At 46.6% G+C, this 26428-nt stretch overlaps 1 protein-coding gene across 7 annotated transcripts in view; it reads left to right on the plus strand.

Annotated features, from left to right (window-relative positions):
- ARHGEF2 (Rho/Rac guanine nucleotide exchange factor 2) overlaps positions 1 to 26428 on the plus strand; it is a 109900-nt gene that overhangs the window by 26669 nt on the left and 56803 nt on the right. The window contains exon 1 of one of the 7 annotated variants that reach the window (XM_081175439.1): positions 22996 to 23019. The exons of 5 other annotated variants lie outside the window; for them this stretch is intronic. Coding sequence is in view for 1 of the 2 variants with exons in the window: in XM_081175438.1 (XP_081031564.1) it covers positions 26090 to 26152 (63 nt within the window). In the remaining variant the exon portion in view is untranslated. Of the gene's footprint in view, positions 1 to 22995; positions 23020 to 25810; positions 26153 to 26428 lie in introns of those variants that run through there. One more of the 7 variants, XM_081175438.1, reaches the window with a different exon arrangement.

Genomic DNA, 26428 nt, shown 5'->3' on the forward strand with positions numbered 1-26428 from the left:
TGGCTGAATGCAGGATTCACAGTGCAGGATACAACCGCAACATCCCTGGCAGATGGCTGCCCAGACTCTGCTTAAGTACCTACAGCGAAGGAGAGCGACCCCCCACCCCAGCGGTCTATGCCAGAATGGAACAGCTGCTACCCTTAGGAAGCTTCTCCTACAATGTGGCCAAAATCTCCTTCCGTGCAATTATCCAAGCCGCTCTTGACCCACTGTTTCTAATCCCACCCTGCGGAGCTACAGAGAACTAGTCTGCTTCTGCGTGACAGCCTTTCAGATATGATTCGAAGATTGCAACGTAAGATGGGTCAGGCCATTGGCCCATCTATAATCCAGGATCCTGTTCTCACAGTGGCAAAACAGGTTCATGGGGGAAACCAGCAAGGAGGAACCCAAGCCCCAGAACCCCCTCCCTGCCTGTGGTTTCCAACAACTGGTATTCAGAACCATTGCTGCCTCCAACAGTGGAGGTAGGACATATCTTCTGTTTTAGCCTTCATGAATTTGTCTAAGCCTCTTTTAAAGCCATTTTAGGTTGGTGGCCATCATTGCCTCCCATGGGAGCGAGTTTCGTAGTTTAACTCTGCGCTTCACTGGATGTCCACAAGTTCTGATGTTAGGGGAGAGGGAGAAAAACTTCTCTCTGTCCACTCTTTCCATGCTGCACATATTTTTATAAACCTTCATCACATTGCCTTTCTTGCCTTTTCTCTAAACTACAAAATCCCAAATGCTACAACCTTTATTCACAGAGGAGTTGCTCCATCCCCTTGATTTCAGTTGCTCTTTTCGGAACCTTTTACATCCGTTTTGAGGGTAAGGTGACCAGAACCGTGTCTCCCCTTCATCTTCTTTTCTCCAACTTTTTCAACCATTCCACAGAGACGATTTAGCTTCCCGGCTCCCTCCCCACCCTGCTCACCTCCACTGAGCATGCAGAACTGGACGCATGGTGGCAATGGTATGGTCTGCCTCCACAGTTGGAGCTGCAGTGCTTCTCAATGCCAGTTGTTGGAAGCCACAGGAGTGGGCTCTTGTGCTCAGATCATCCTGGCTGGTTTTTCCACAGGCATCTGGTAGGCCATTGTGAGAACAGGATGCTGGGCTAGATGGGATCCCATGCTCTTATGTCTCCAGATATAGTCTGACCAGCTTCGTTTCATTTCAGTAGAGCCCATGCCAGGACAGATTCCCTCAAGGCTGTGCTCCATGTCGATTACTGTATGCAAGGTGGGCCTTCGGCCCGGAAATGTCTTAGGATGGGCCTGGAAGGATGAGGATCCAAGCTCCCTTGCTCCCATATTTTCACAAGACACAAAATTCTAGTCACCACCAGATCCACACTACAAATTTAAAGCATGTTCAACACACATTCAAAGCACATGAGCCACCCCCAGTCCCGGGAACTGTAGTTTTCCCTTCGCAAAGATACAGTTTCCAACACCCTTTCCAAACTACAGTTACCAGGATTATTTTTGTGTGGGGTGTGTGTCATGTCTTTTAAACATGTGATGTGCTCCTTCCTTAACCTCTCTCTCTAGCAGCCTCCGCCAACCTGGTGCCCTCCAGGTGTTTTGGACTACAACTCCCACCAGCCCCAGCCGTCATGGCCAGCTCCTCTAGAGAGCGGCAGCTCTCCCCACTGAACTGACTCTTTCTAGCAAGGGGGGAAAGGGAAGGGAAAACTTGAAAGATGCCAAGGTTGCTGCTGCCCCCAAATAATGTAAAAAAAAAAAAAAATGTAACAGTTTCTAACATCCGGTTTGTGATATCTTAGTTCACCAGCTACAGGCTGCACTTTAAAAATAATACTAATAAAAAAGCACTTTGGGATGGTGAGTCTCTCTTTTCAAGCTTCTTTGATGACAACGTCCTTCTTCCTTGAAGTTCAGAGCATTTCCTTCATTTCTCAAAACACACAAAAGGAAAGCCTGCCTAGGAATCCACAGCTTTGGGCCAAGATTATTTTCCTTCTTCATAGAGGAGTAGTTTAGCCCAGGATTCCAGATCTAATCTCAGTCTTGTGCCCCTTCTCCCCTTTCCCATTTCTGTAAGGAAGTGTGTGTGTGTGGGGGGGGGAATCTAGATTACCAGCCAGCTGTTTAACATGGTCAGGCTCTGCCCAGTGATGGCTTTGATGTGTAAGTGCTTGCCCTCTGTGCACCTCTAGGCTGCTGCAAAGCTTTCTTTCCCTCCTCCTTCTTAAAGACATTTCCTTACAATTGCATTCTTGACTGGGCTTCTGAATAGGGAGGAGGGAGAATGAGAAATCACGCACACACGGTTAAGAACTTAACTTCAAATTACTAGCTTGGATCAGTCCTACTCAATTCAATAGGGACAGGCTGTGGCTCAGCGGCAGAGCATCTGCTTTTCAGACAAAGGGTACCAGGTACAATACCCTGCAGCATCTCCAGGAGAGACCACGGAGAACTGCTGCCATCAGTATCCACAAAACTCCCAAGTGCCAGCTGTTTTCTGATGGGGGGGGGGAGAGTTCACTGGCAGAAGGGTTAAAACTGGCTGTTGCTTGTAGCCTGCACACCTCAGCCCTAGTGCTAAACCTGGCACTGCATCATTTTTTAAAACCCTCACCTGCCCCAATTGTGTCTAAGTGGTAGCACAGGGCCTTTTTTCTGGTGGCACCCTGCTTGGGGAACTCTTGATCTGCTTGTCTGGCATTTACTATGCTATTATCTTTCTCAGCCCCAAGAAGAAATTGTCTTTATGCCTACCTTGTTTTACTCCAGTAGTTTAAAATGATTCTGGCAAGCCACCTGGGGGGCTCATAAGGTTGAAAACTGAGATTTAAGTGGAGAAAGAAAAGTAGCAAATAAAGTGGACATTGTGCTCTTTTTGAAGCAGTAATGGCCACATCTGTAAAGTGAGCTGAACTTTCCACATCCCATCTTCCTGTAGCCTCTCACCCTATGCATGGTAGCCCCATCTGAGCTCAGTTGACTGAAGAAAAAAATGTTGGCCAGTACAAGGGGGGGAGGAAGGGGAGAGAGACTCAGGGGAAATAGCACTCCCTTCTCACAAATACCTCCTTTGCTCGAAAGCTGGGGTGGGGGGGGCACCCTGCCACTGTTTATGAGACTGGGGTAGACCTGCGTTGAAACAAACAAACTTGCCACACGGTTGTGTGTACTTGAACTCTGAGCTGCCTGCTGCGATATCACAAAATGCTCAGTAATGCAGTCAGTGTGTTGAGGAGCAGGTGGATTAATTGCCTCGGGTAACAAAACTGCTTTGGGTTTGGTCTGCCTGGGCTCAAATTTTGCCCCAATTAGCCCCTCGCTCAATCTGGCCTTTGATACCTGCTTCAGTGTGTGAGCTCCCTTTTGCTTAACTATCCAGGGCGTCTGCGCCTGTGTGCATTTTGTGGTCATTGTCGCCTGGGGAAGAAGGAGGGGCTGATTCCTTGCTCCTTTCCTCTCCAGCTCACGATTCCTTTCAGGAAATCTGGGACTTGTCATTAGGAACGGATTTCTTTCCCCGTCTCCAACTTGAAAGGGATCTCCAGCTGATTTGGGTTAGAAGGGGAGAAAAAAAACGGGTCCAGCTGTTCCCCGCCAGTCTGGGAGGACACGACATGCTTTGTGCAATGATTGCATCAGGCCCTTTTGCCTGTCTTGAAGCAGTCCTAATAAACAGATTTGGAGTTCAAAAGTGGCCTGTTTGCACAGGTGGTTCCTGCCCTTTGGGCTCAGCGCTTTATTGCTAAAACAGAAAGGGAGAAACCTGAGCTGAGGCCGTGTTCATGACGTTTAAATCTGGGAGAATCCTATGAGGCTCTCCAAGGAGGGCCGGCCCAAGTCATTTTGCTTCCTGTGGTGAAGGACAGAATGGTGCCTCCCCTTATTCCATGTGCCAGATTGGCAGTTGAATTGTATTTGATGAACACTGGTGATGTGTCATTGTCCTCCTGCCCTGCACTTGAGGTCCCAAGACTAGCTTAGCGAGTGCAAGGCAGGCCTGCAACACACAACTCTGCCTGTGGCCTCTCCCTCAAAATACACCAGCTGAAGCGGCTGCCTCACTTTAGCCTAATGGTCTGTAAGAAAGCAGGCTGATTCCTGTGTTGAGCAGCTCAGACATGTTGTATCCATCACATCACTTGATTTATTTTATTTACAAAAATGTGTATATACCTCTATTCTTAAGAGAGAGAGAACATCTGAGTGGCTTACAGCAATGACACGTTAAAAACAGCACAGTGAAAACTATATTTAAAAAATTAAAATGGAAAATCGGCTATTATGGAAATATGTGTTTTTAATTTCCTGCATAAACCTGATGGAATAGAAAAGTTTTCAGCAGGTGTTTAGAAGTTGACACAGAAGTTGCCTGCTAAATCTCCATTCCACCATTCCACATGGAGGCGGAATGAACAGGAACACCCCTGGGGACAAATGACACTAAAGACTTAGTTCCTTGTTACTGTCAAATGAGTCTTGTCAACTCTGGGAATAACCAGCGACGCTCCTGCATATGATTTCAGTGATCGAGATGGGATATAAGGGTTCAGGCAGACCTCGAGGTACCTTGGACCTAAGTTGCCAAGGACTTTGAAAAATTAATACCTTCAGCTCCTGCCAAGGAGAAGCGTTTCCTGCGGCATCCTGGGATCAAATCCAGCACTTGACTTTGCCTCTCATTGGCCCATCTGTCCTCCCTGCAAATGGCCTATCAGTTGACTCTGAGCAACTTGTTTTTGCATTTTTCTATTCAGCATATTTCAGCTTCAGTCACTTTTAGAAGACACAATTAAGCCTAATTAAGCTTTGTGTTGGCTCTTAATATGGTGGTGTTGGTAGTTCTTATTTTACTTTTTGTTCAGTGCATCAGATCCAAGATTTGCCTTTGGCAAACAGCACTCCATCCACAGGTTTCACTTGTCTTTGAATGGAGCCACTGTTAAGAGAACCCAGTTAAGCCACTAACTGGTTTCAGATGCTGATTGTTCTTGGAGTCAAAGGATGGATTGGTGCACAACTGAACATGTAGCCCAGCCTTTGCCAACCCTAATGTCTCTAGTCATTTTGGACTACATTTCCCATCAGCCCCAGGCTTGCCTATTTCTCTCCCAGAGCTATACTTTTCAGAGTGGTTTAATAATCAATCTCTCTTCACAGGGAACTCTGAGAATTTCTAGCTCTTGAGAGCGGGGAATAGGAAGGGTCTCCTAACAATTCTCAGCACCCTTAACAAACAACAGCTCCCAGAATCCTTTAAAGTGGCATCATAGTGCTTTAAATGTAGGGTGCGAATGTGGCCATACAGGGGCAGTCCTTGCTCTGACCATGGAGTCTGGTGAGGTCACAAGTTGCTGGGCAGCCTTAAGAGCAGCATAGCAGGAAACAAGCATATTATCTCAGGTGGGCACAGTCCAGGGGAATGTTCTCCCACATTCATTTCCATAGGACTTTTGCAGAAGGACCTCCCAGTAGATCACACCCCTTGTTTGTTACTGGAAAGAAGGAGTGCCATTTAGATTTTCTCCCCCAGGTTACCACTATGTCCTGGGGCAGCACTGCAGAATTAATAATCCCAGGCAGAGGGGGTGAGAGGCAAATTTCCCTTTTATGGCTGTTCTCAAACTTCCTCTCCCCGCCATGTTACTTGAGGGCTCACATGACTGGTCTCAACAATGTGGCCCGTTTCCCCCCTTTCCTTTCCTTAAAGATATATACTGTCTGACCTGCTTGGAACAAAGTTAATATTTACGACTCATTAAAGGCAAATTATTCCACAGCGTTCCCATTTTAGAACGTCAGGCTGTTCCTGCAAGCAGGAGCTGTGATGACAAGAATAGAGAAGGTGACGCTTTCGGAAGGAGAAGACTTCTGAAATGGTGTTTAGCTCAGTTTACAGCTGAATCTAAGTGTTTTATTATTTATTTACTATTTATTTATTTCATTTATATCCCACCTTTTCCTCCAAGGAGCTCAAGGTAGCACACATGGTTCTCCCCCTCCTCATTTTATTCTCACAACAACCCTGTGAGGCAGGTCAGACCGGCGAGCTTCACTCACTCAGTTTCCTGATGGGCAAGCGGGGATATCCTTGGTCCTAGTCTGGCATTCTAACCACTACACCACACTGCCTCTCTCTTCCTCCAGTTTCCCCCTGCACTGACCTCAGTGGTGGACCTACATTTTGGGGGCCCTGAAGCTTGAACTGTCAAGGGGGTCCCTTTGCAACAAAGTCTGGTTAGTGACTTATCTTCTTCAATGAGGTTTTTCCACCCTTAGAGCATCTGTGCTACTGACTCTCAAACTTTGGGATTGTTGAAATACATACAACAACAAAAATAATCAATTTGAGTTGTGCAACTCAAATTGGGTCTGTTAGACCCAACATTTTTAAGCAAAGTGGACTAAAGTAACTTCTAGGGTCCCCTCCAGGATTAGGGCCCCTGAAGCTTAAGCTTCAATAGTTTCATAGTAGATCCACTCCAACTGGCCTGTGAAATCATTTGCAGAGGTTTGCAGGGTGATGGACAGTGTGGAGACAGTTATAGCTGCTTCCATCATATGATGACAGTCACCCAGTTAAGCTGATTTGCAGTAGGTTCGAGCCAGGCAAATGGAAATACTTCTCCATGCATCTTCTGGAACTTACGGCCACATGAGCAATCCCAAGAGTTTTGTGTGTGGGGAGGGGGAGAGAGAGAGATCTGTGACTGGATTGTAATACGTCCTGCTGATTTAAATGGTGTCACTGGGGAAACAAGCAGTTACTTGACTGTAGCCCTTCAGGGTGGCTGTGTGTTTGAAGGCTTCCCTTTCCCTGCACATGGAGAAACAGTATGCCAAGGGAAACTAGACTGGCTTCTTTGCTCTGCCTTGGCTCTTTATGGTCACATCATTTCTCCCACCTGCAGTGTCGAAGCGATTCAGCCCAAGAAAACGTTTACCCACTTGATTCCCTTGAAAGTATAAACTGTCCCTGAGGGTTTCTTTAAGCAGGGATGGATCTTCCATGCAACCTTACTGGCTTCTGATCCACCCCCGGGCCCAATTCAAAGTGCTGGTTTTGACCTATAAAGCTCTACGTGACCTGGAGGGGAGAGGACTAACAATGGCTACTTGCCATGATGGCTGTGCTCTGCCTCCACAGTCGGAGGCAGAAATGCTTCTGAATACCAGTTTCTGGAAACCATGGGGAAGGGACAGGCATTTGGTTGACCACTGTGAGAACAGAATGCTGGCTAGATGAGATATCGGCCTGATCTAGCAGACTGCTCTTCAGTTCTTATCGGAGTAGCAGGGGATCACCTGCTATGGCGTCCTCTGGGTATATCCACCCTGTATAACACCCCCCTACCTCTCTAACCTTTGGGCAATACTGCTTATAAGCCTCCAAGCTATAGGGCAGTGGGGATCCTCCCAGCTTTTATCCTGGGAATTGGGAAACTTGCCAGCCGACTTCCTCTAGTCTCTGCTGGATGCAAGAGTCAGCCTGAGTCTCTGCAGAAAGCTTGTAGCTTGTAGTTTCAGCGCCTGGTGTGTGGGAGATAAGGCGGTCATGGCCTAAAAAAAGCCAGTCAACCTCCAGTATTCTGAATGATAAAGAGTTTATTTTAGAAAAGCAATGATTAAGGAAGGAGGAGCGAGAGATAAGCAGAGTGCAATAATGTAAAATAAAATATAAACTTAGCATCCAGCTTGCCTAACACTTTGAGGCAAGCTCCAAGGTTCAGCTAACATGCCTGGTACCTTCTGCCTGGGTTTTCAAGGCCTTCTGGTGAAGACAAAAATCACCGTACCTATATCTTGGGTGGCTCAAGGGGTGGAAGAGAGGAGCCCGACCAATGGGAAGAGGACCTGGGAGCACGTGGGGAGGGTTCCAGTCATCTCCAACCCACCCCAACACAAATGCATGATAGTGTTTCCACCGTGAGGTAGGTTTGGCTGAGAGGTAGTGACTGGTCCAGTGAGCTCCATGGCTGAGTGGGGATTCAAACCCTGGTCTGTCAGGTCCTAGGTAAAGGTAAAGGTACCCCCGCTAAATGGTAATCTGCGGGGAACCCAATTCAGTGTTAAATCACAGGTTTTCAAACGCTGGACTCCTAGGTCCTAGCCTGACGCTCTGGCTCTCATTACGCTTCATTGCTAAGAGGGGATTCCGGCTTCCAGTTCCTCTGCCCTTCCACATCCAGCCACTATCGTCAAACCACTGAGCCTTTGCTGTGCCCCCCCCCTCGCAATTATTCTTTTATTCACGCTGGTGGCACTTTTTCTCTCTGTTCTTCTATTTTAAGTGTCAGGGAAGGTGCTAGGTGCCGTGGGTAGGTTGAGCTTTAGTGCGTTTTCCACCCTCACGTCACAAGACCTCCCCACTGTGAGGCAGACGTTCTGGCGTAGTTCTGACTCAGTCCTTCAGAAATACCTTTGCCTTACTGACGCCTACTGCTTCCTGGGGCTGCTCTGCCTCCCGTCCTCATAAGCAGGCAGAGCTGGGTCTGGTCATGTGGGGCAAAGCAAAGGGAAGCATGCTCTCAGCGCAGGGGTCTCACTTTCCCCCTCACCCATTCCCCTCAAAAGAGTCGGTGGTTCTCTGAAGAGAGGGTTAGGAAGTTGATGCGAATTTTAATCTCTTTTAGTATTTTAACCTTTTGTACGTTCTAACCTATTGTCATAATCTTTCATTGATTTTAGTGTTTATCTTTTTGTAAACCACTTTGAAGTTTGTATATTTATTTGCAATCAAGGTGTGTATAAATTTCATGAAATAAAATGAGTTAATAAATTCAGCGCTGCTGGGGCAGACCATGTGTTTGGGCTGCAACACTGTGGGTTCACATTCACACGGTCCTGTCTGCCCCAGTTGAAGGGAAGCAGGGATCTTCCCCAGGCCAGGGAGAGCATCTTTTATTAGGAAAGACCCAAGGTTCCCAGGGTCAGTCTGCAGATAAAGGCCTGATTTTTGGGAGAGTGGAAAGGCAGCTTGGTTTAAGGCTCAGCTCAGCAAGCCAGGGGCAAAAGCGTTTTATACACCACCTGTGTGTTTCCACCTTACCTTTGGGGCCTTGCAGTCTTCAGCCTGTGACTCACACGCACATGGTTGTTTCTTGTTTGCCACCTGAGCCGCAGGTGGCTTTCCTCGAGGGAACCACCTTTGTTCCCAAGGCCTTGCTGTTTGGATGGAGCACTGCTGCGTGGCATGTTCTTTGTGGGGACTCACTGGGTGGAACACCCATGAAATTTGTGGCAACGTGTGGAGCCAGGAACACCCACCCGTGGCCAAAACATCGGGGCACATTGGGATCCCAACCTTGGATTCAGCCAGCAGAATGGGGATGTGCATAGTTCCAGTTGCCTTGCTTCAAAAAGGTTATTGTAGAGCTGGAAAAGTTCAGAAAAAGGCAACCAAAACAACCAAGGGGATGGAGCAACTCCCCTGTGAGGAAAGGTTGCAGCATTTGGGACTGTCTGGTTAGAGAAAAGGTGAGTAACAGGTGACATGATAGAAGTCTGTAAACGTATGCCCGGATTGCTGAGGTGCCATAAAGCACTTTAACTCGTGCCTCCTTGTACTGAACTGGCTTCCCCTCTGCAAAGCCAAAAGTCCCTTTTAAGTACCCAACTTTTGCTTTGAGATTTGGGATTCACCCAAATCTGCTGCACACCCCTCCTGTGAATTAGTGGCAGCCATGAGGGGGTTACGAGGACTACTTTCATGTTTCAGCAGCCCATACGGCTGCTTTGGTTGAGCGGTGTTTTCCACATTAGATGTCATGCCTACATCAGCCCTTTGCCTTGAGACTTCTGCAGAAAGAACTGGCAAAGGGCTCTATGCCTTGAGCCTTTGGGGCTTCTGCTGCTTTGGCAATAACTTGCATTTCTTTGGAGTCTCAGGGCTTCCACCCTGCAGTGCCCTCCTCACCAGACCCCCTTGTAGCTTCCATCCTACATGCCAGAAAAACCCCCACCGTCTATTTGTTGTTCCAGTGGGCCTGCCCATCCCAGGAAGAGCCCCTGAGTGAGGCTGGGGCCTGATAAGGTTACTGATGAGGGGGTGGGGAGTCCCTGGCTTTGCTTTCTCAGCCACAGAAGCAGGGAGGAAGTGTCACGCTGGCAAAAAAAAAAGTCCCCAGTGGGGCTGAAGGGGAAGTTTGGGGTGGTTCGATTGGGATCAGTTTCCTCTTGCAAAGTGGGCTGGCTTACTGTAGGTTGTTATAAATAGCAGCAGGGTGGGACAGCACTAATGTGACAGACCAGCTGTGGGAGATGTCTGGATGGGGGTGGGATGGGGGAATAGCCACTGATGGGGGGGCATAAGTCTGTCCTCAGCAACTAGCTCAGTGAAACCTCCATGGCCAAAGGCAGTCCACCTCTGAGTGTCAGCTGCTGAGGACAAACTGGAAAGCTACCCTCTCTGTCATGCCCTGCTTGTGGGTTGCCAAGAAAGAAAGAAAGAAAGAAAGAAAGAAAGAGAGAGTTTGGATTTGATATCCCGCTTTATCACTACCTGAAGGAGTCTCAAAGCGGCTAACATTCTCCTTTCCCTTCCTCCCCCACAACAAACACTCTGTGAGGTGAGTGGGGCTGAGAGACTTCAAAGAAGTGTGACTGGCCCAAGGTCCCCCAGCAGCTGCATGTGGAGGAGCGGGGAATCAAACCCGGTTCACCAGATTACGAGTCCGCCACTCTTAACCACTACACCACACTGGCTCTCACTGGCACTCACAGAAGCATCTGACCAGTCACTGTTGGGAACAGGATGCTAGCCAATTGGACCTTTGGCCTGATCTAATAGGAAACAAAGCCTCTCCCTCCTTCCTTGGCCAGCATGGAAATCAAATGGACTAGCAAAGGACTTGCCTGTGTGAAATTCCAGATCGCCAATGGCAACCACACAAGTAGTTAACTACAGGACTGTGTCCAAAACAGGACCTGGGGCTGAGCTCTGGTTGCGGGTGTTGGTCTTTCCATGCTCCAAACAGGCCTGAGCCAAACCCCAGGTGCTTTTTGCTTGGTAACTGCAGATGCAACATTCTTTGAAGAGGCTTTAACCTGGCACTGACCTGCATGCTAAGCTATTAGTGCAAACTAGCCGTTGGTTACTCAAGCAAGTTGGCCTCTAGGGGGCAAGTGGAAGAACAGGGCGGCTGGAGTGGGGGGTGGGGATCCCCTTCCATCACTAATGCTGCTGCTATGGAGCACCTGTTAGGAGGAATCAAGGGGATTAGTTCCTTCCCTCCTTTCCCCTGGTTTTTCCAGCCAGATTGTAATTTCAGCCGTTGAAGCAACAGCTGGGTGGGCGTGGAGGCTGCAGCAAGCAGGGAGCCAATTCCCACAGAAGGCGGAAGACAAATGATATTTCCCTCTATCTCTTCCCCCTTCTGCGAACTGCATGGAGTTATAAGATGCAAACCTTCAGAGAGCTCCCAAAACTTTTAAGGCCCAATGTAAAGTGGGGGGCAGATGTGTTTCTGTGCATCTGTGGTTGGGGAACATTGTGCCAATGTTGTTACGCACAAGAGCAGTTACCCCATTTAAACATGGTGTTTATTGTGTATATTTCATAGAATCATAGAATTGTAGAGTTAGAAAAGACCCCAAGGGTCATCTAGAGCAATCCCCTGCAATGCACTTGCATGTGCACAGAAAATGGTACAGAAGTAAGAATTCAGCCACGTGCAGCTGTAGAAGCATATCACTTCTACAGCGATATGAGAAACTGCATCCAATAGACTTTTCCCTTGGGTGCCACTTTTGAAGCTGTTTGTCATGCACACTTAACTTAATGGAAAGAAGCACCGTTCAGCTTAGTGGGCTTTTACTTCACTTATTGATTTGAAATATTTTTTATTATGCCACCTTTTGTACAAATCCCTAGGTGCTTTACAGCAGCCAAACCCAACATTGGGTGCCTCCAGACTAGTCACTATTTTGCATAGCGTAAATTTTAGGTTTACACAGTTAAAGTGGGTTAATGCCATCTTGCACCCAAGATGCAACAAACCCTCCTCTAAAATGAATACATATTGATTATTACAGTTTGGAAAGAGACTGAGAAATGGATTGAAAATTGTGGGAGGAAGGAATGATTCAACAGCCTGCAACCATACTGGGATGAATGTTCACAGCATTACAGTTCTATGATATAACCTCCATGAAGGCAAATCCAGATGAAAGGGCTCAATAAACTGGTCATTTGCAGGTGCCCCAATCAAACTTCATAGAATCATAGAGTTGGAATAGACCACAAGGGCCATCAAGTCCAACCCCCTGCCAACTTTCAAGTAAATAGGCACAGAATAGGCTGCTTTACGGATGGGAGCCTTCTCTGGTCCTGGTCCTGGTCTTGGTCAACATAACAGGCTCTGTTCTCCAGTCCGAGAGGGTAGGCTTGTCTCAGAAGGCAATCTTTTCGGCCTTGGCATTGCCACACTTTGCTTCTGGCACAGCTCCTGTGCCTTCAACAGCTGCAGAATGTGCAAAGAGTCAACAGCTGCACTTTTGCTGGCCTGAGATAGTGAGACAGGGAGTTTGCCAATTGGGGCTTTTGGCCTTGGCAGGGTCTGAGGCAGAACAGTTCTGGGGCCAGGGGAAGGCAGCCGGTGAAGGAACCAGGAAGGGGATGGCTGCCTCAGAGGAAGAGAGACAGCAGGAGTTAGACTGTTGGAATAGGACTATGGAGAGACCAGAGTTCGAATCCTCACTTGTCCGTGTAGCTCACTGGGTGACCTGTACGGCACTGGGTGTTTTCTCCACTCCCGAGCTAGAGATATAAAAATTCACCTCAGGAGCTGAAGGCCTCTTCTTGCCTTACCTCAGGGAACTTGACAACCCTGCGAAACATGTAGATGAATTTTCAACATAATTTAAAATAAAACACCACAAACGCAGAGAACAATGTCCTTGTGGATAATGTGGCTATCCTGAAAGAAAGAGCAGAAGCAGAAACAGTCGCTGAAATGTCGGTTGGCAATTTTGTTGTTGTTGAGTTTGAGACAGGGAAATTGAAAAGAAAATTGGTTGGCCAGGTGATGCAATATCCTCTTCTTAATAAGGGGACTTCTGTAACGTTTGTCTTCCCTGAAAACATTGGGTTGAAAAGAAACAAATCATGAGGGTTTTGCTACAGCTAACTTTAAATTACCCTGGACATTACAACTTCCCACATGGTCCTTTACCTTTACCTTTTTATCCATTAATTAACACAGATTACATTGGCCATGTTATTTCCTAATTTTGTTTTATTTCATATAATTTATACACCACTTTTTATTATTTTTATAAAAAAAAAAACACCTCAGAGTGGTTATGTTGGCCACAGGTAATTTGCAGGAAAACCTTTTCCCCACACTTTCAAATAAACATTACCATAAATTTGACACTTGCCCATGAAACATTAGTATGATGAAATTATTTTTTATTCATACTTTTAGATAAAACATTTGCCTTATTTATGTATTTATTGCATTTATGCCCCAGTTGTGAAACTGTTACATTGGTCGCATATTTTAAAACACAATAAAAAGAAAGCATTTGAACTACCTGCAGCATACTTCTTGAATATTTTTGTAGGGAAGATGAAGCCAGTCCAGTTAACACACAAATATTTTAATCTTAATTGGAATTCAAATAATATTACCTAAAACACCAGTGATTATGTAAAGAAGCTTCCAAACGTCACATTGGTCACTACAGAATTGCCCTTTGGCACTTTTTCCATTGGGTTGAGTTGCCCCTTTACAGTGTGCCCTCTTGCTGCCACCGTGGCTGAACATAAAACAAGTTTGGGAAATTATTATATCTCTGCAACAGCTGCCACCTCTCCTTGCACACCTAGCTAGGGGAGAAAAACATTTTGTTTGCTCTCAACTCCCCTGCGAAAAGCAGGCCCCACATTCCAAAGGGAGGACACTGCACCTTTTGTCTAACCCATTTTCCATTGTCCTTCGTTGTAGTTTCCTGCCTTTTGCACGTCCTGTTGAGCTGAGTGAATTTATTGTGTGTCGAATTCCTTTCCCTCTAATTCGTTTTATGTTTCTCAGATGCTTTTTAGGCCTCAGGGAAAGACTCCCTCCTTGTCTCTTTGTAGTTTTTCATTCTCTTCTGGTCAGAAATATACCATAGCCTCCCACCCCTCTCTTAGATTGGTGGCGCTTCCATTCTCCTTCTGAAGATTGGCTGTGCACCAGCTGATGGCTCCCCTTTTGCCTTAGGACCCACTTACTGCTCCTTCATGTTTTATTTCCTACATTTCAAGCACTTAATGGACACAGAGCTGATTTTTGAGGGACTTTGTCATACAGAGAAATGGCTGTGTCTGCTTCTCAGTGAGAAGATCCATCAGAATTCAGTTGTGCCCAAAGTACATGCTTAAGGATATTTGAACCCTGTGTCTTTGGTACATTGTGTAAATCAAGCACCTTTCCATAGTATTTATTTTTGCATAATTTTATTCTGGTTTTGTTAGCCATAGAGAAAAATAATTCATAGTGGAGAATAATCCATTGGGGTTTAGGGCTGTCACAAGGAAGATGGAGGAAGCCTGTTTTCTTCTGCTCCGGAGGCTAGGACCCAAACCAATGGATTCAAATGGTGCTTTCTGATCTATAATTAATTTTAAAGACTATTCCCTGGTATTGAAAGTAGGGTTCAGAGATCAGTGTTAGGGGATTCCCTATTCTGCTTAACCCCCCCTGCAATTTCCTTTTTCTGCTCCACCCCCCCTCCCCAAGGGAAGGCTCTTTCTTTAATTACTCATATTAATGAATCCTGGAGAGGTGGCCCATGGAGCCATTGTGGTGGGGCAAGGTCTGAGGATGTGTAAGGGCTGGGCGATGAGTTTCAATCAAGGCAGCCAGGCCCCGCTGTTAATGCTCTTTGGGATTAATTGCTTGCACCACTGCTGGTTCCACTTAAGCCAGGAAGCGAAAGATAATTAAAAAAAAAGGAATGGCTGAAAAGCTGCAGCTTCTACTCTTCATTTGACAGGCAGGCTGGGAGGGGAATATAGAGGAGAAGAGCTAAATAATCAGGAGATGGGGAGGGAAGCAGCAGCAGTTGTGCTGCGATAAATGTAGACGGTGCCCTCAAACAAACACATCTAGGGCTTTACATTTTTTGTCATTTGGGATATGTGCAAATGCAGTTAACAACATGTGGAAACCCAGGAGTAGTGGACTTTAAATGGGAATGTTGTTGTTTAGTCGTTTAGTTGTGTCCGACTCTTCATGACCCCATGGACCAGAGCACACCAGGCACTCCTGTCTTCCACTGCCTCCTGCAGTTTTGTCAAACTCATGGTGGTAGCTTCGAGAACACTGTCCAACCATCTCGTCCTCTGTCGTCCCCTTCTCCTTGTGCCCTCCATCTTTCCCAACTTCAGGGTCTTTTCCAGGGAGTCCTCTCCTCTCATGAGGTGGCCAAAGTATTGGAGCCTCAGCTTCACGATCTGTCCTTCCAGTGAGCACTCAGGGCTGATTTCCTTAAGAATGGAGAGGTTTGGTCTTCTTGCAGTCCATGGGACTCTCAAGAGTCTCCTCCAGCACCATAATTCAAAAGCATCAATTCTTTGGCGATCAGCCTTCTTTATGGTCCAGCTCTCACTTCCAAACATCACTACTGGGAAAACCATAGCTTTAACTATACAGACCTTTTGCCGTGGCCAAGGGGCTTGAATAACTCAAAGAAGCTATGAGCTATGCTGTGCAGGGCCACCCAAGATGGACAGGTCATAGTGGAGAGTTTTGACCAAATGTGATCCACCTGGAGCAGGAACTGGCAATCCACTCCAGTATCCCTGCCAAGAAACTCCATGGACAAAGACAACAGGCATATAAATGGGAATAACAGTTTCTAAACATGTTGCTTTTGAATGTGAGTGGTCTGAAGAATGTGCTCCCTCCTGCAAATGGATGAAGTTCTATAGATGCGCACTGATGGTTTTCATAGAATTGTATAACTTGGGCCCTCTAGTCCAACCCCTTGCAATGCAGGAATTTGGCCCACAGTCGTCCCTGGATGGGTTTGAACCACCAACCGTCTGGTTAACAGCAAGACGGTCAACGTCCAGGTTTTTCTCCATACCAGAAAAGGATGGAAGAGGACGAGAATTTTAATACTAGCATGCATGTGTATTTCAATGTCAGTTCGGACATCATTTTTTAGATGCCCAAAACGTAAAACTGAGTTCAAGCTCCTCTTGTGAAGAGAGGTGGTGTGCAGACAATCACTGGGTAGGTTTATAAAGTTACACATCAAGCATGAGAAACTTCCTGCCTATTGGCCACATGTGGCCCTCTAGGCATCTGTCTCTGGCCCTCAGGACTCTCACTGTCCCTGTTCCATGCCCTCATGTGCTTTTGCCTGGCTGTGATGATGCCTTCTGTGGTGCCTTCAGACTTGGCAGAGGGTGTCAAGTGCACCCCATGAGTTTAGATTTGTGATATCACGATGGATCTCTCTTTTGCCCCTAGCACAGCAAGCCCACTTTTTTAAAAAAAGAAACAAGCTTTTGCAGTTTGGAAAGTGACAAGGAAATGCTCTGGAAAGTGTGGGATAAACAAAGGGTGAATGGGAAGATGTTTACTGCCGTCGCCCCCTGCCCACAAGTGAATTAGGATAAATGCACAAACAAATCAGAATAAATGCTCAATAAAGACTGTAAATAGTCTAACCTCCAGATAAGCTCTGTGCAAGCAAATCAGGATGAATGTTCTTAGTACATAACAGGCCATCTGGAGGAACCCATCCTTGCCTGGGTGGAGACTGGGTATACATAGATGTGCAGGTGTGTTGAAACCTCTGGCTTTTGGGTGGCTGGAATGTTGCCTTCTATACAGAATCACATTCATTTTTTTTAAATAAATTTTTATTGGTTTTACAGAAATTTTAAACAATACAAACATGTAAAAAGACATACAAACACGTATAATTTCATAACCTTTTTTTTTTCATAAACCTCGTTTCTCAGACTCCCCCATACCTCCCCTTTCTGCATCCCAATGTCCAAAATTTTTCAGCAACTTCTAGTAATTCTATCAAACATGTGTCTTCCTAATCTTTCCTTCAATCTAATCTTATATCGCTGTAACCCTTTCTTTCTCAAAACCTCGGCATTTTAACATTCATTAACTTTATAATAGTTCTTAAGATAGATTTTAAATTTCTTCCATTCTTCTTCCGCCGTCTCCTTCCCCTGGTCGCGGATTCTGCCAGTCATCTCAGCCAGTGTCATGTAGTCCATCACTTTCATCTGCCATTCTTCCAGGGTGGGTAGATCTTGTGTCTTCCAATACTTTGCGATGAGTATTCTTGCTGCTGTAGTGGCGTACATAAAAAAGTTTCTATCTCTCTTTAACACCAATTGGCCGACAATGCCCAAGAGAAAGGCCTCTGGTTTCTTAGGGAAAGTACATTTAAGTACCTTTTTCATTTCATTATACAGTGGTGCCTCGCAAGACGAAATTAATTCGTTCCGCAAGTTTTTTCTTCTTGCGAGTTTTTCGTCTTGCGATGCACGGTTTCCCATAGGAATGCATTGAAAATCAATTAATGCGTTCCTAGGGAAACCGACTTCAGACCAGGTCCGGGGACAGTCTGTCCCCCGACCTCTTCTGAAGGCTGGGCGGGGGGACAAGGGCTTTTCTTCCCACCCCCAGCATTTTAAAAAAACCCGGGACAGCGGAGGGCTTCTCCGCTGTCCGGGGCGATCTTAAAATGCTGGCGGGCGGCATTTTAAAATCGCCCCGGGACAGCGGAGGACTTCTCCGCTGTCCGGGGCGATTTAAAAGCCCCTGGGAAGGCAGGCAGGGGGGACAAAGACTTTTGCCCCCCGCCAGCCTTCAGAAGAGGTCCTGGACCTCTTCTGAAGGCTGGCGGGGGCGAAAGTCTTTGCTCCCCCCCGCCTGCCTTCAAAAGCTGTCTGGCCAAGGCTTCGCGGACCTCTCCGCAAGCAGCGGCAGCGCTGCCGCTACTGGCGGAGAGTTGCCGGCATGCCGAAGCCTGCGCGCGCTGACATCAGCGCGCCCAGGCTTCGCGGACCTCTCCTGCCTTCAAAAGCCGTCCGGGATAGCGGGAAGCGCTTCCCTGCTATCCCGGACTGCTTTTAAAATGCTGGCGCTGGGGAGCAAAGCCTTTCGGCCCCCGCCAGCCTTCCTGGACCTCTTCTGAAGGCCGGAGGGGGGGAAAGGCTTTGCTCCCCACCGCTAGCATTTAAAAGAGGTCCCCGGAGATTTCCCTATGGGCTTTCGTCTTGCGAAGCAAGCCCATAGGGAAATTCGTTTAGCGAAGCGCCTCCAAAACGGAAAACCCTTTCGTCTAGCGGGTTTTTCGTCTTGCGAGGCGTTCGTCTTGCGGGGTACCACTGTATATCATTTCCCAGAAGGCCTTAATCTTTGGGCACGTCCACCAGAGGTGGTAAAAAGTACCTTCAGATTCTTTACATTTCCAACACATTGTCAGGCAAATGGTAAATCTTTGCTAGCTTGACTGGGGTCATGTACCACCTATAGATCATTTTCATAATATTTTCCTTTAAGGCATTACATGCTGTAAATTTTATCCCGGTGTTCCACAACCATTCCCAGTCAGCAAACATAATGTTATGACCAATGTCCTGTGCCCACTTAATCATAGCTGATTTAACTGTTTCATCTTGTGTATTCCATTTCAGCAGCAAATTATACATTCTTGATAGGTTCTTAGTATTGGGTTCTAACAGTTCAGTTTCTAATTTTGATTTCTCCACCTGGAAGCCAATTTTCCTATCTTGTTTGTACACCTCCATTATTTGATAATAATGGAGCCAATCTCGTACCTTGGGTTTCAATTTCTCATGACTCTGTAGCTTCAATTTGTCTCCATCTTGTTCCAAAATTTCCCAATACTTTGGCCATCCGGCCTCCATATTGAGCTTTTTCAATGCCTTAGCCTCCAAGGGTGACAACCATCTAGGGGTTTTGTTTTCCAACAGATCTTTGTATCTTATCCAAACATTATATAAAGCTTTTCTAACAATATGATTTTTAAAGGCCCTTTGCACCTTGATTTTGTCATACCACAAATATGCATGCCAACCAAATGCATTATTAAAACCTTCTAAGTCCAAGATATCTGTATTCTCGAGGAGCATCCACTCTTTCAGCCAGCAAAACGCTGCTGCTCCATAGTACAATTTTAAGTCCGGCAGGGCAAATCCCCCTCTTTCTTTTGCATCTGTCAATATTTTGAATTTTATTCTGGGCTTTTTGCCCTGCCAGACAAATTTCGAGATCTCTTTCTGCCACCTCTTAAAACAATCCATCTTGTCAAGGATCTGCAAGGTTTGGAACAAAAATAACATTCTAGGCAATACATTCATCTTGATAACTGCAATTCGGCCTAACATTGACAATTTCAAATTTGACCATGTTTCTAGATCTTTTTTGATTTCTGACCAACATTTTTCATAATTATCTTTATACAAGTTCAGATTTTTAGATGTCAAATAAACCCCTAGGTATTTCACCTTCTTAACCACTGTCAAGCCTGTTTCATTCTGGAATTTCTCCCTCTCCATAACTGTTAAGTTTTTCTCCAAAACTTTGGTCTTTTGTTTATTCAATTTGAATCCAGCCACCTGACCAAATTCTTGATTTCCAACACCCTTTTTGTACTAGTATCTGGCTCTTGTAAAGTAAGTACCAAATCATCTGCAAAAGCTCTTAACTTGTAGTGTTTTGCCCCGACCTGTACACCTTTAACTTGCTGGTCATCTCTAATCATATTTAGCAAAACCTCCAGGACTGATATAAAAAGCAATGGGGAAATTGGGCACCCTTGTCGTGTCCCTTTTTCTATCTTAAATTCTTCAGTTACCACGTTGTTTACAATCAATTTCGCTTTTTGTTCAGAATATATCGCACCCATACCATTCTCAAATCCTTGGCCTACCCCCATCCCATGAAGATTCTTCTTCATAAAACTCCAAGAAATGTTGTCAAAGGCTTTCTCCGCGTCCACAAATATCAACACTGCTTTAGTATTTATATTCACCTCCAGTAGTTCCAAAATGTCTATTATATTCCTCACATTGTCTGATAAGTGCCTTTTTGGGAGAAAGCCAGCTTGGTCCTTATGAATCTTCTCCATCAACACTCTTTTCAATCTTTTTGCCAAAATGTCTGCAAAAATTTTGTAATCCACGTTAAGTAGTGATATTGGGCGGTAGTTCTTAAGCTGAGTCTTTCCAGTCTCTGTCTTTGGTATGAGTGTAATATAAGCTTCTTTCCACGATTCATGGGCTGGACTGCTTCTGCCTCTAACCCTGCCCTCCACTGGCATGCAGCCTCTGGAAGTTTGCCAATGAGGGAACGCAGCTCTCCTTGAGCTGAAAAAGTTTTCCAACTCATTATATGTAGTGTAGGGGAAGTAGATTGAGGGGGGAGGGAATCCCTGTCCTATAATTCTAGAGCTCAGGGTCCACCAAAGGAACTAAGGGGCAGTAAATACAGCACAGATTAAAGGAAATACTTCACACAGTGCATACCTCATCCTAGGAATACACTGCTGCAAGATGTGGCAAAAGCCGCTTTCTGTCTTTAGAAGACCTTTTGACGTGTCCATGGAGGAAGTTGGGTCTAGCAACCGCAACCAGTCATGACAGCAACACGGAGCCTCCATCTTTTGAAGCAGGACACCTCTGAGCATCCTGTGCCTTCATGTCCTGCTTGTGGCCTTTCCAGAAGCACCACACGTTGTGACTTCTTGAGCTTTGCTCCTTCGCAGAACTGGGTGGATTATTCATTTCTAGAATATTCAGTTTGAGGGCTGACACTGATCCTCTGATCTGGAAGCCCTGCTCCCTCAATCCCATATCAAGGAACCGGGGAGGGACAGGCACTCTGCACATGCTCATAATATTGCAGAGCTGAGCCCAGGCATGGAAATGAGTTTTGCGGGCAGAATTCTGATCTGCAGCAGAGCAATGCTCCTCCTCATCCTAGATACGTTGAGTGTGCATAATTGGCGGTGAGTTATAGAAGCACTTTGCAGCTGCTCCAAAGTGCTCTTGTTGTTGCGCTATATGTTCCAAGACTGACTACGAAGCCAGTCCCTCAACTGACTACCTGCAGATTGCTCTGCATTGTCTTTTAAGAGGCTTGATGTCAGCCGAAGATTCCATCTCTGGTCTCTTGAGACCTAACAGAATGACTGTGGGTGTTCTCCTCCACCGCAATGTTCCCCGGGATAAATATAGTTATCTCCATAAGGCTGGTGTTAGCTTCTCCCTCTTAAAATTCTGGATGTTGAAGGCTATGCTTTTCTTATTTGGTGAGAGGGAACACCAAATCCCTGAGGGTGGGAACGGAAAGGGGGTGGGGTGGGGGTGACATGGGAGTTGAATTTTTTATTCTTCCTCGAGTGGACCTTCTTGCCAACTTTAGTTGGAAAGAATGACACAGAGCTTGGACCTTTTTTTAGAAAGCACCAACCATCCTCAAGTTGATCTCTGGCCAGGATTTATATTTTTTTAAGCAGCTCAGTAATGCAGGGTACCTGTTTTCTCCAACTATGCAACTTGAGAAGCAACATTTAAACTTGGCCTGGGGGATTTCAGTTTTATATCACTCAGAAGAAAAAGATGGGCAATGGACATTTTTTTGAGATGGGGGGAGCAGTGTAAGTGCTGGACTCCAGGGACTCGTGCTTGATAGAAAAACAGGGCAAGGATGAACCGATGTAGCACTGTCTCACACCACCACACCCAATGCACACTTCAATCACATGCCTTCGCCCAGAGAATCCTGGGAATCATAGAATCATAGAGTTGGAATAGACCACAAGGGCCATCAAGTCCAACCCCCTGCCAAGCAGGAAACACCATCAGAGCACTCCTGACATATGGTTGTCAAGGCTCTGGAAATGGTAGTTTCCCCACCCACAGAGCTACAATTCTCAACACCCTTAACAAACTACAGCTTCCAGGATTTTTTGGGGGAAGCATGTGTTTTAAACGTGTGGTGTGGATCTGGAGGCTGTTTGTATCAGAGCTGCTGCCCTGAGACATATGGCAAGGGTGGAACAACGTGACCAGCCAAGCCTTTATGATGACCCATGACCAGATTGACAGATGTGTTCTGGGCCAGCAAAGTCTTGGGTGGGGGGTGGGTTGTGAGGCCCGCAGACCCTGCTGGTTTGTAGGCCAGGCCCTGATCTCTCCATAGTGGGTTGCCGGCCAGTCACATGCAAAAGCTGACCCATGGCAGTTCTTTGACAGTTTGTAAAATCCAGGAAGTGGTAAAACTTGCTCACAGCTTCACTTCTATAGAGGGAGTGCTGTTTGCTTGTTATTGCCTTTATATCTCACCTTTCTTTCAAGGAGCTCAAGGCGGTGAACTGTGTTCTCCCCCCACCCCATTAATATTGAGTCCACCAAAAGTACAGTATATGCCTTTTTGTGCTCCAATGAACTTAACACCCTATCCCACACCTATGGGTCAATTTTATCACTAGGATTTTTTTTGTTTTGTTAATTTATTGCATTTATATCCCACCTTTTTCTATTCCACCTTGGATCAGTCTCTCTCTCTCTCTCTCTCTCTCTCTCTCTCTCTCTCTCTCTCTCTCTCTCTCTCTCAGCCTATCTGAGGCTAAAATGAGGAGAGGGAGAGCCATGGATGCCCCTTGAGCTCCTTGTAGGAAAGTACAATAATTTGAAACAATCCTGTGCACATGCTTGTTGTGTGTGGGTGTGAGAGAGAGACAGGGCGACCTAACAAAATGCAGGGTTTGGAAGCTTTGCTGAAGCTGCTGCTGGGACCCAGTCGACCTCAGTTAATGAATAGCCCGGAAGGTCAAGGAAAAGGAAATCCCCCCCTCGTGAGTCGCAGTCAAATGCCCTGAGGCAGGGGTGGGCTCTGCAGCCTCAGCCAGAGAGTCATTTTGTTTTCGTCCTACCGGGTCAGTCAAAGCTGGATGTCCAGTTGGTGTGGCAGGCAGAGAAGAGCCAGTCCTTTACTCCAGCAGCTGCCAAGCTAGCCAAGAGGCTTTGTGCCCCAACCATTATTGAGTAAGTTGCTGTCCTAACCCCTCCCCAACACAGTGAGGCCAAGTGGGGGCTTGAGAGTGGAGGAGACTCAGAAAAAAAATGGGAATAAGGGGAGGGGGAGAGATGAATTTCTAAAAGTTTATGATGTTGTCGTCTTCCTGCAGTTTGACCCCTAATCTCAGATGGCCGGGAGGGGTGGGGAGATTGGCACACTCGGCTCGTATTGGAGGCACTCTTGTGTCACTTCATGTGTTCTAGGACTGTTTTCCTTGAAGCTATGTTCTGGGATTGAGGCCTAGCTCAGATGAAGCCCCCCAAAACACCCAGGCATTTTGCTCCTGAAAAAAAGTGTTGAGCAGTTCAGAGGGGGCGGGGTCAGGTGGGGAAATAATTTGTGAAACCGCAAGCAGTTCTGAATAAAAATTAACATGGAAATCTGGGTTTGTTACCTTTAACTGTGGCAATCAATCTTTTGCACAAATGGGTCAAAGGCCTTGCATCCATCTTGTTGCCTTCCCCGTGGTCCACTTTTAAACTGCAAGCTCCTTGGGTCAGAGACCGGTCTCTTTCTCATGGGAAGCCACATTATAATGAGCCAGACCATTGGCCCATCTAGCTCAGTATTGTCTACAACTGGCTGGTAGACAGCTGGCATTTGAAGAAGGGTTTTCTCACAGCCGTCTCTGGAGATTCAACCTTCGGCATTCAAGGCAGATGCTCTAGTACTGAGCTGCAGCCCTTCCCCTAATATGGAGTGCCCCAGCTTCGCTCTCCCCACCTTTGAAGGTCACTCTTAGTTGTGCTCCAAGGTGGAATATGGCTAGGGCCACCAGAAGGGGAAAAGACAACCCCAAACTTAAATGAAGGAATGTTTCCTCTTTCAGACATGGGGTGCTCAGCTGGACACACACCTACACACCCCTGAAGTGGCAAAGTCAGCCTCTGCCTTGAGCTAGATTAAGAACTTTGAGAACTTAAAGTAGAAATGTCACTTGATCCAGGGACAGTCCACATATATATTGGCCCATTCCTACCTATTTTTCTTAATGGTGACATGGACCATTCATAATGTAAGAATATTCTTCACAACTGTGAGCAGGGCAGTGTGGTGGGGTAAGTGAAGACAAACTACAACAATTAACAATAACGTTCACTGCTCCTGCTGCACAAAAAAGCCCCTTGGTTCCTGAAATTCATTCTGATTGTGCAGATAAAATATAACTGATAGATTTCTACACAGGATGTGGCATTAGTGTGTGAAAACAGTCAAGATCCAATGATCCCCAGGCATGCACCTAAGCAATTATGTGGTCTTCTACAATTTCCCCTTCCAACTGCAAGTTCTCAGGCTTCAGCAAAACCTGTTCAGTGGAGTGACATGGAGGAAGAAGCAGTGTCCTTTGGATCCATCACCATGTTTTAAATAGGTCTCTAGTTAAATATTCAACATTATATTCACTCCCACCAGAGTTACTCCGCAAGAATAAAAGTTGATGACATCAATCTGCACAATATGTATCTGAATAAGTTCAAAGTAACTGAGCCAGTTGTTAAATCATTTCAAGTTAATGTCTGCATCAGAACTGAACAGGACAAGAGAGAAGAAATACTGCTAAACTTTTAGGTTCAATTCCACATTAGGTCTCAGCTATGCCAGTTTCAAAATGAAACCATACCACACACTTCAGTGAAAAACTTTTCTGCTGCTGCGCTGCTATGCGAATCATCTGGCTCGCTGCAGAAGAAGACTGCTCTTTTGCTGAAGTGCTGTGGTGGGAGCCAGGTGATTCACATCCTAGCATGGCAGCAAAAAAGCACTTCTATGTGCCAGCTAGCCAGATGGTGGAGATGTCAGGTGCCACCTGGCACACAGGTCACAAGTGACCAATAGCCAGGTGCAAAATGCACCTAGTACCTAGTGAGTTTCGATCGCTGGCAGGAGCAGGGACAGAAGGCTGAGTAGATGTGTATAGGATTGTGCTCTGATATCATAGAATGAAGCAATGACCACCAACCTGGCCAGCTTAAAAGGTGCAAAGATAAATTCAAAATGCACAAGGCTACTAGCCATGATGGCTATATGCTCCCTCCACTGTCAGTGGCAGTATGCTTTTCTGTAGGCTGCTTGCCGGGGAACCACAAGCTGTTGTGCTCGGATCCTGTTTGTGGGCTTCCCACAGGGATATCTTGGCTGGCCACTGGGACAACAGGATGCTGGACTAGACGATCCTTTAGCCTTATCTGGAAGCCAGGCTCTTCTTGCATTCTTAATTGCTAAATTGCTACCCTATTGTGGCTATTATGTGCCTGTGACAGGTGTGTGGAAAAACCTTGTAGCACCGCACTGGGAATAGGCGCGACCTCTCCACTTGCTACTTTCAACCCTTTCACACGGCTGGCTGACATGAGGCATTGCGTCCAGATCACCCCAATGCTTGAGATTCTTGGGAGGAGCTCCATCTCTCTCCCAGTCTCCAGATGGCAAGGAGTCCAGTACCCTTGCAGGGTCTGTGCCACTTGAGTGATCCATGTGTGGCTCCAGAGGTGGTGAGCATCCTGGGCAAAAGGGTTTGAAAACCTGAGTGCATCACACGGTCCTGGACACGGGGACCACCCAGCTCTGTGCCACAGACCTCTGAGGACCCTCCTGCTGCTGCAGGCTGCTGTTCTTCAGGATCAGAGCTGCTGGCTGTGGTGCTCACATCTCTCTTGTTTTTTCCAAGCTACCAGCGAGTGTCCCCTCCTCCCCCTCCATCTCCTCTTTCAAGAGAGAGGAGGAGCGATGCAGTTTGAACAGCCCAGACAGAGTACAGTTTTGAGCGAGCTTAGCCAGTTAACTTCCTGCTCTGAGTTGGATGTGCCGAGCTGAGCAAGCCTGAAGCGTTGGTCCGTCTGGCTGCCTGCCTCCTTCTTTTTGTCCTCCGGAGAGAGCCTCATCCATCCATTCATCCCTTGTGCTGGTCCTTTTTTGGTTCTGATTCCCCACCCCAACGCCCTTCACTTTTCATGCCCAAAACGCCCCCAGCAATTCACCTAACGGGAGACCCAGTCGGGGATTGATTGGGGGGTCGTTTGGCCTCAGTCTTGGATTATGTCTCGGATAGAGTCGTTGGCCAGATCGAGAAGTGATCGTGCGAAGGAGATCGCCTTGAAGGTTTGTCCCTGCTCAGCTCTTGAAGTTTGGGGGTGATGGAGGGACATTTCACATTGCCTTGTCTAGCGTCTGTGTGTCTAGTGGGGGACTGGATGTGTTGGGGTGACCTTCTGGAAAGAGGAGCGAAGGTTCTGGGGTGCCTTTGAGAGCTGCTGGACTATTGTGGCATGATGGGGTGGGGGTGGAGACACATTTGTGGGACAGGCATATGATCTTTTCAATGGAGAAGGCTTTAGAAATATTGGGGTGTGGGGCATGATCTTGGGACATTAGCAG

The sequence above is a fragment of the Podarcis bocagei genome (genome assembly GCF_964188305.1).
Source record: "Podarcis bocagei genome assembly, chromosome: 16".
NCBI lineage: Eukaryota > Metazoa > Chordata > Lepidosauria > Squamata > Lacertidae > Podarcis > Podarcis bocagei.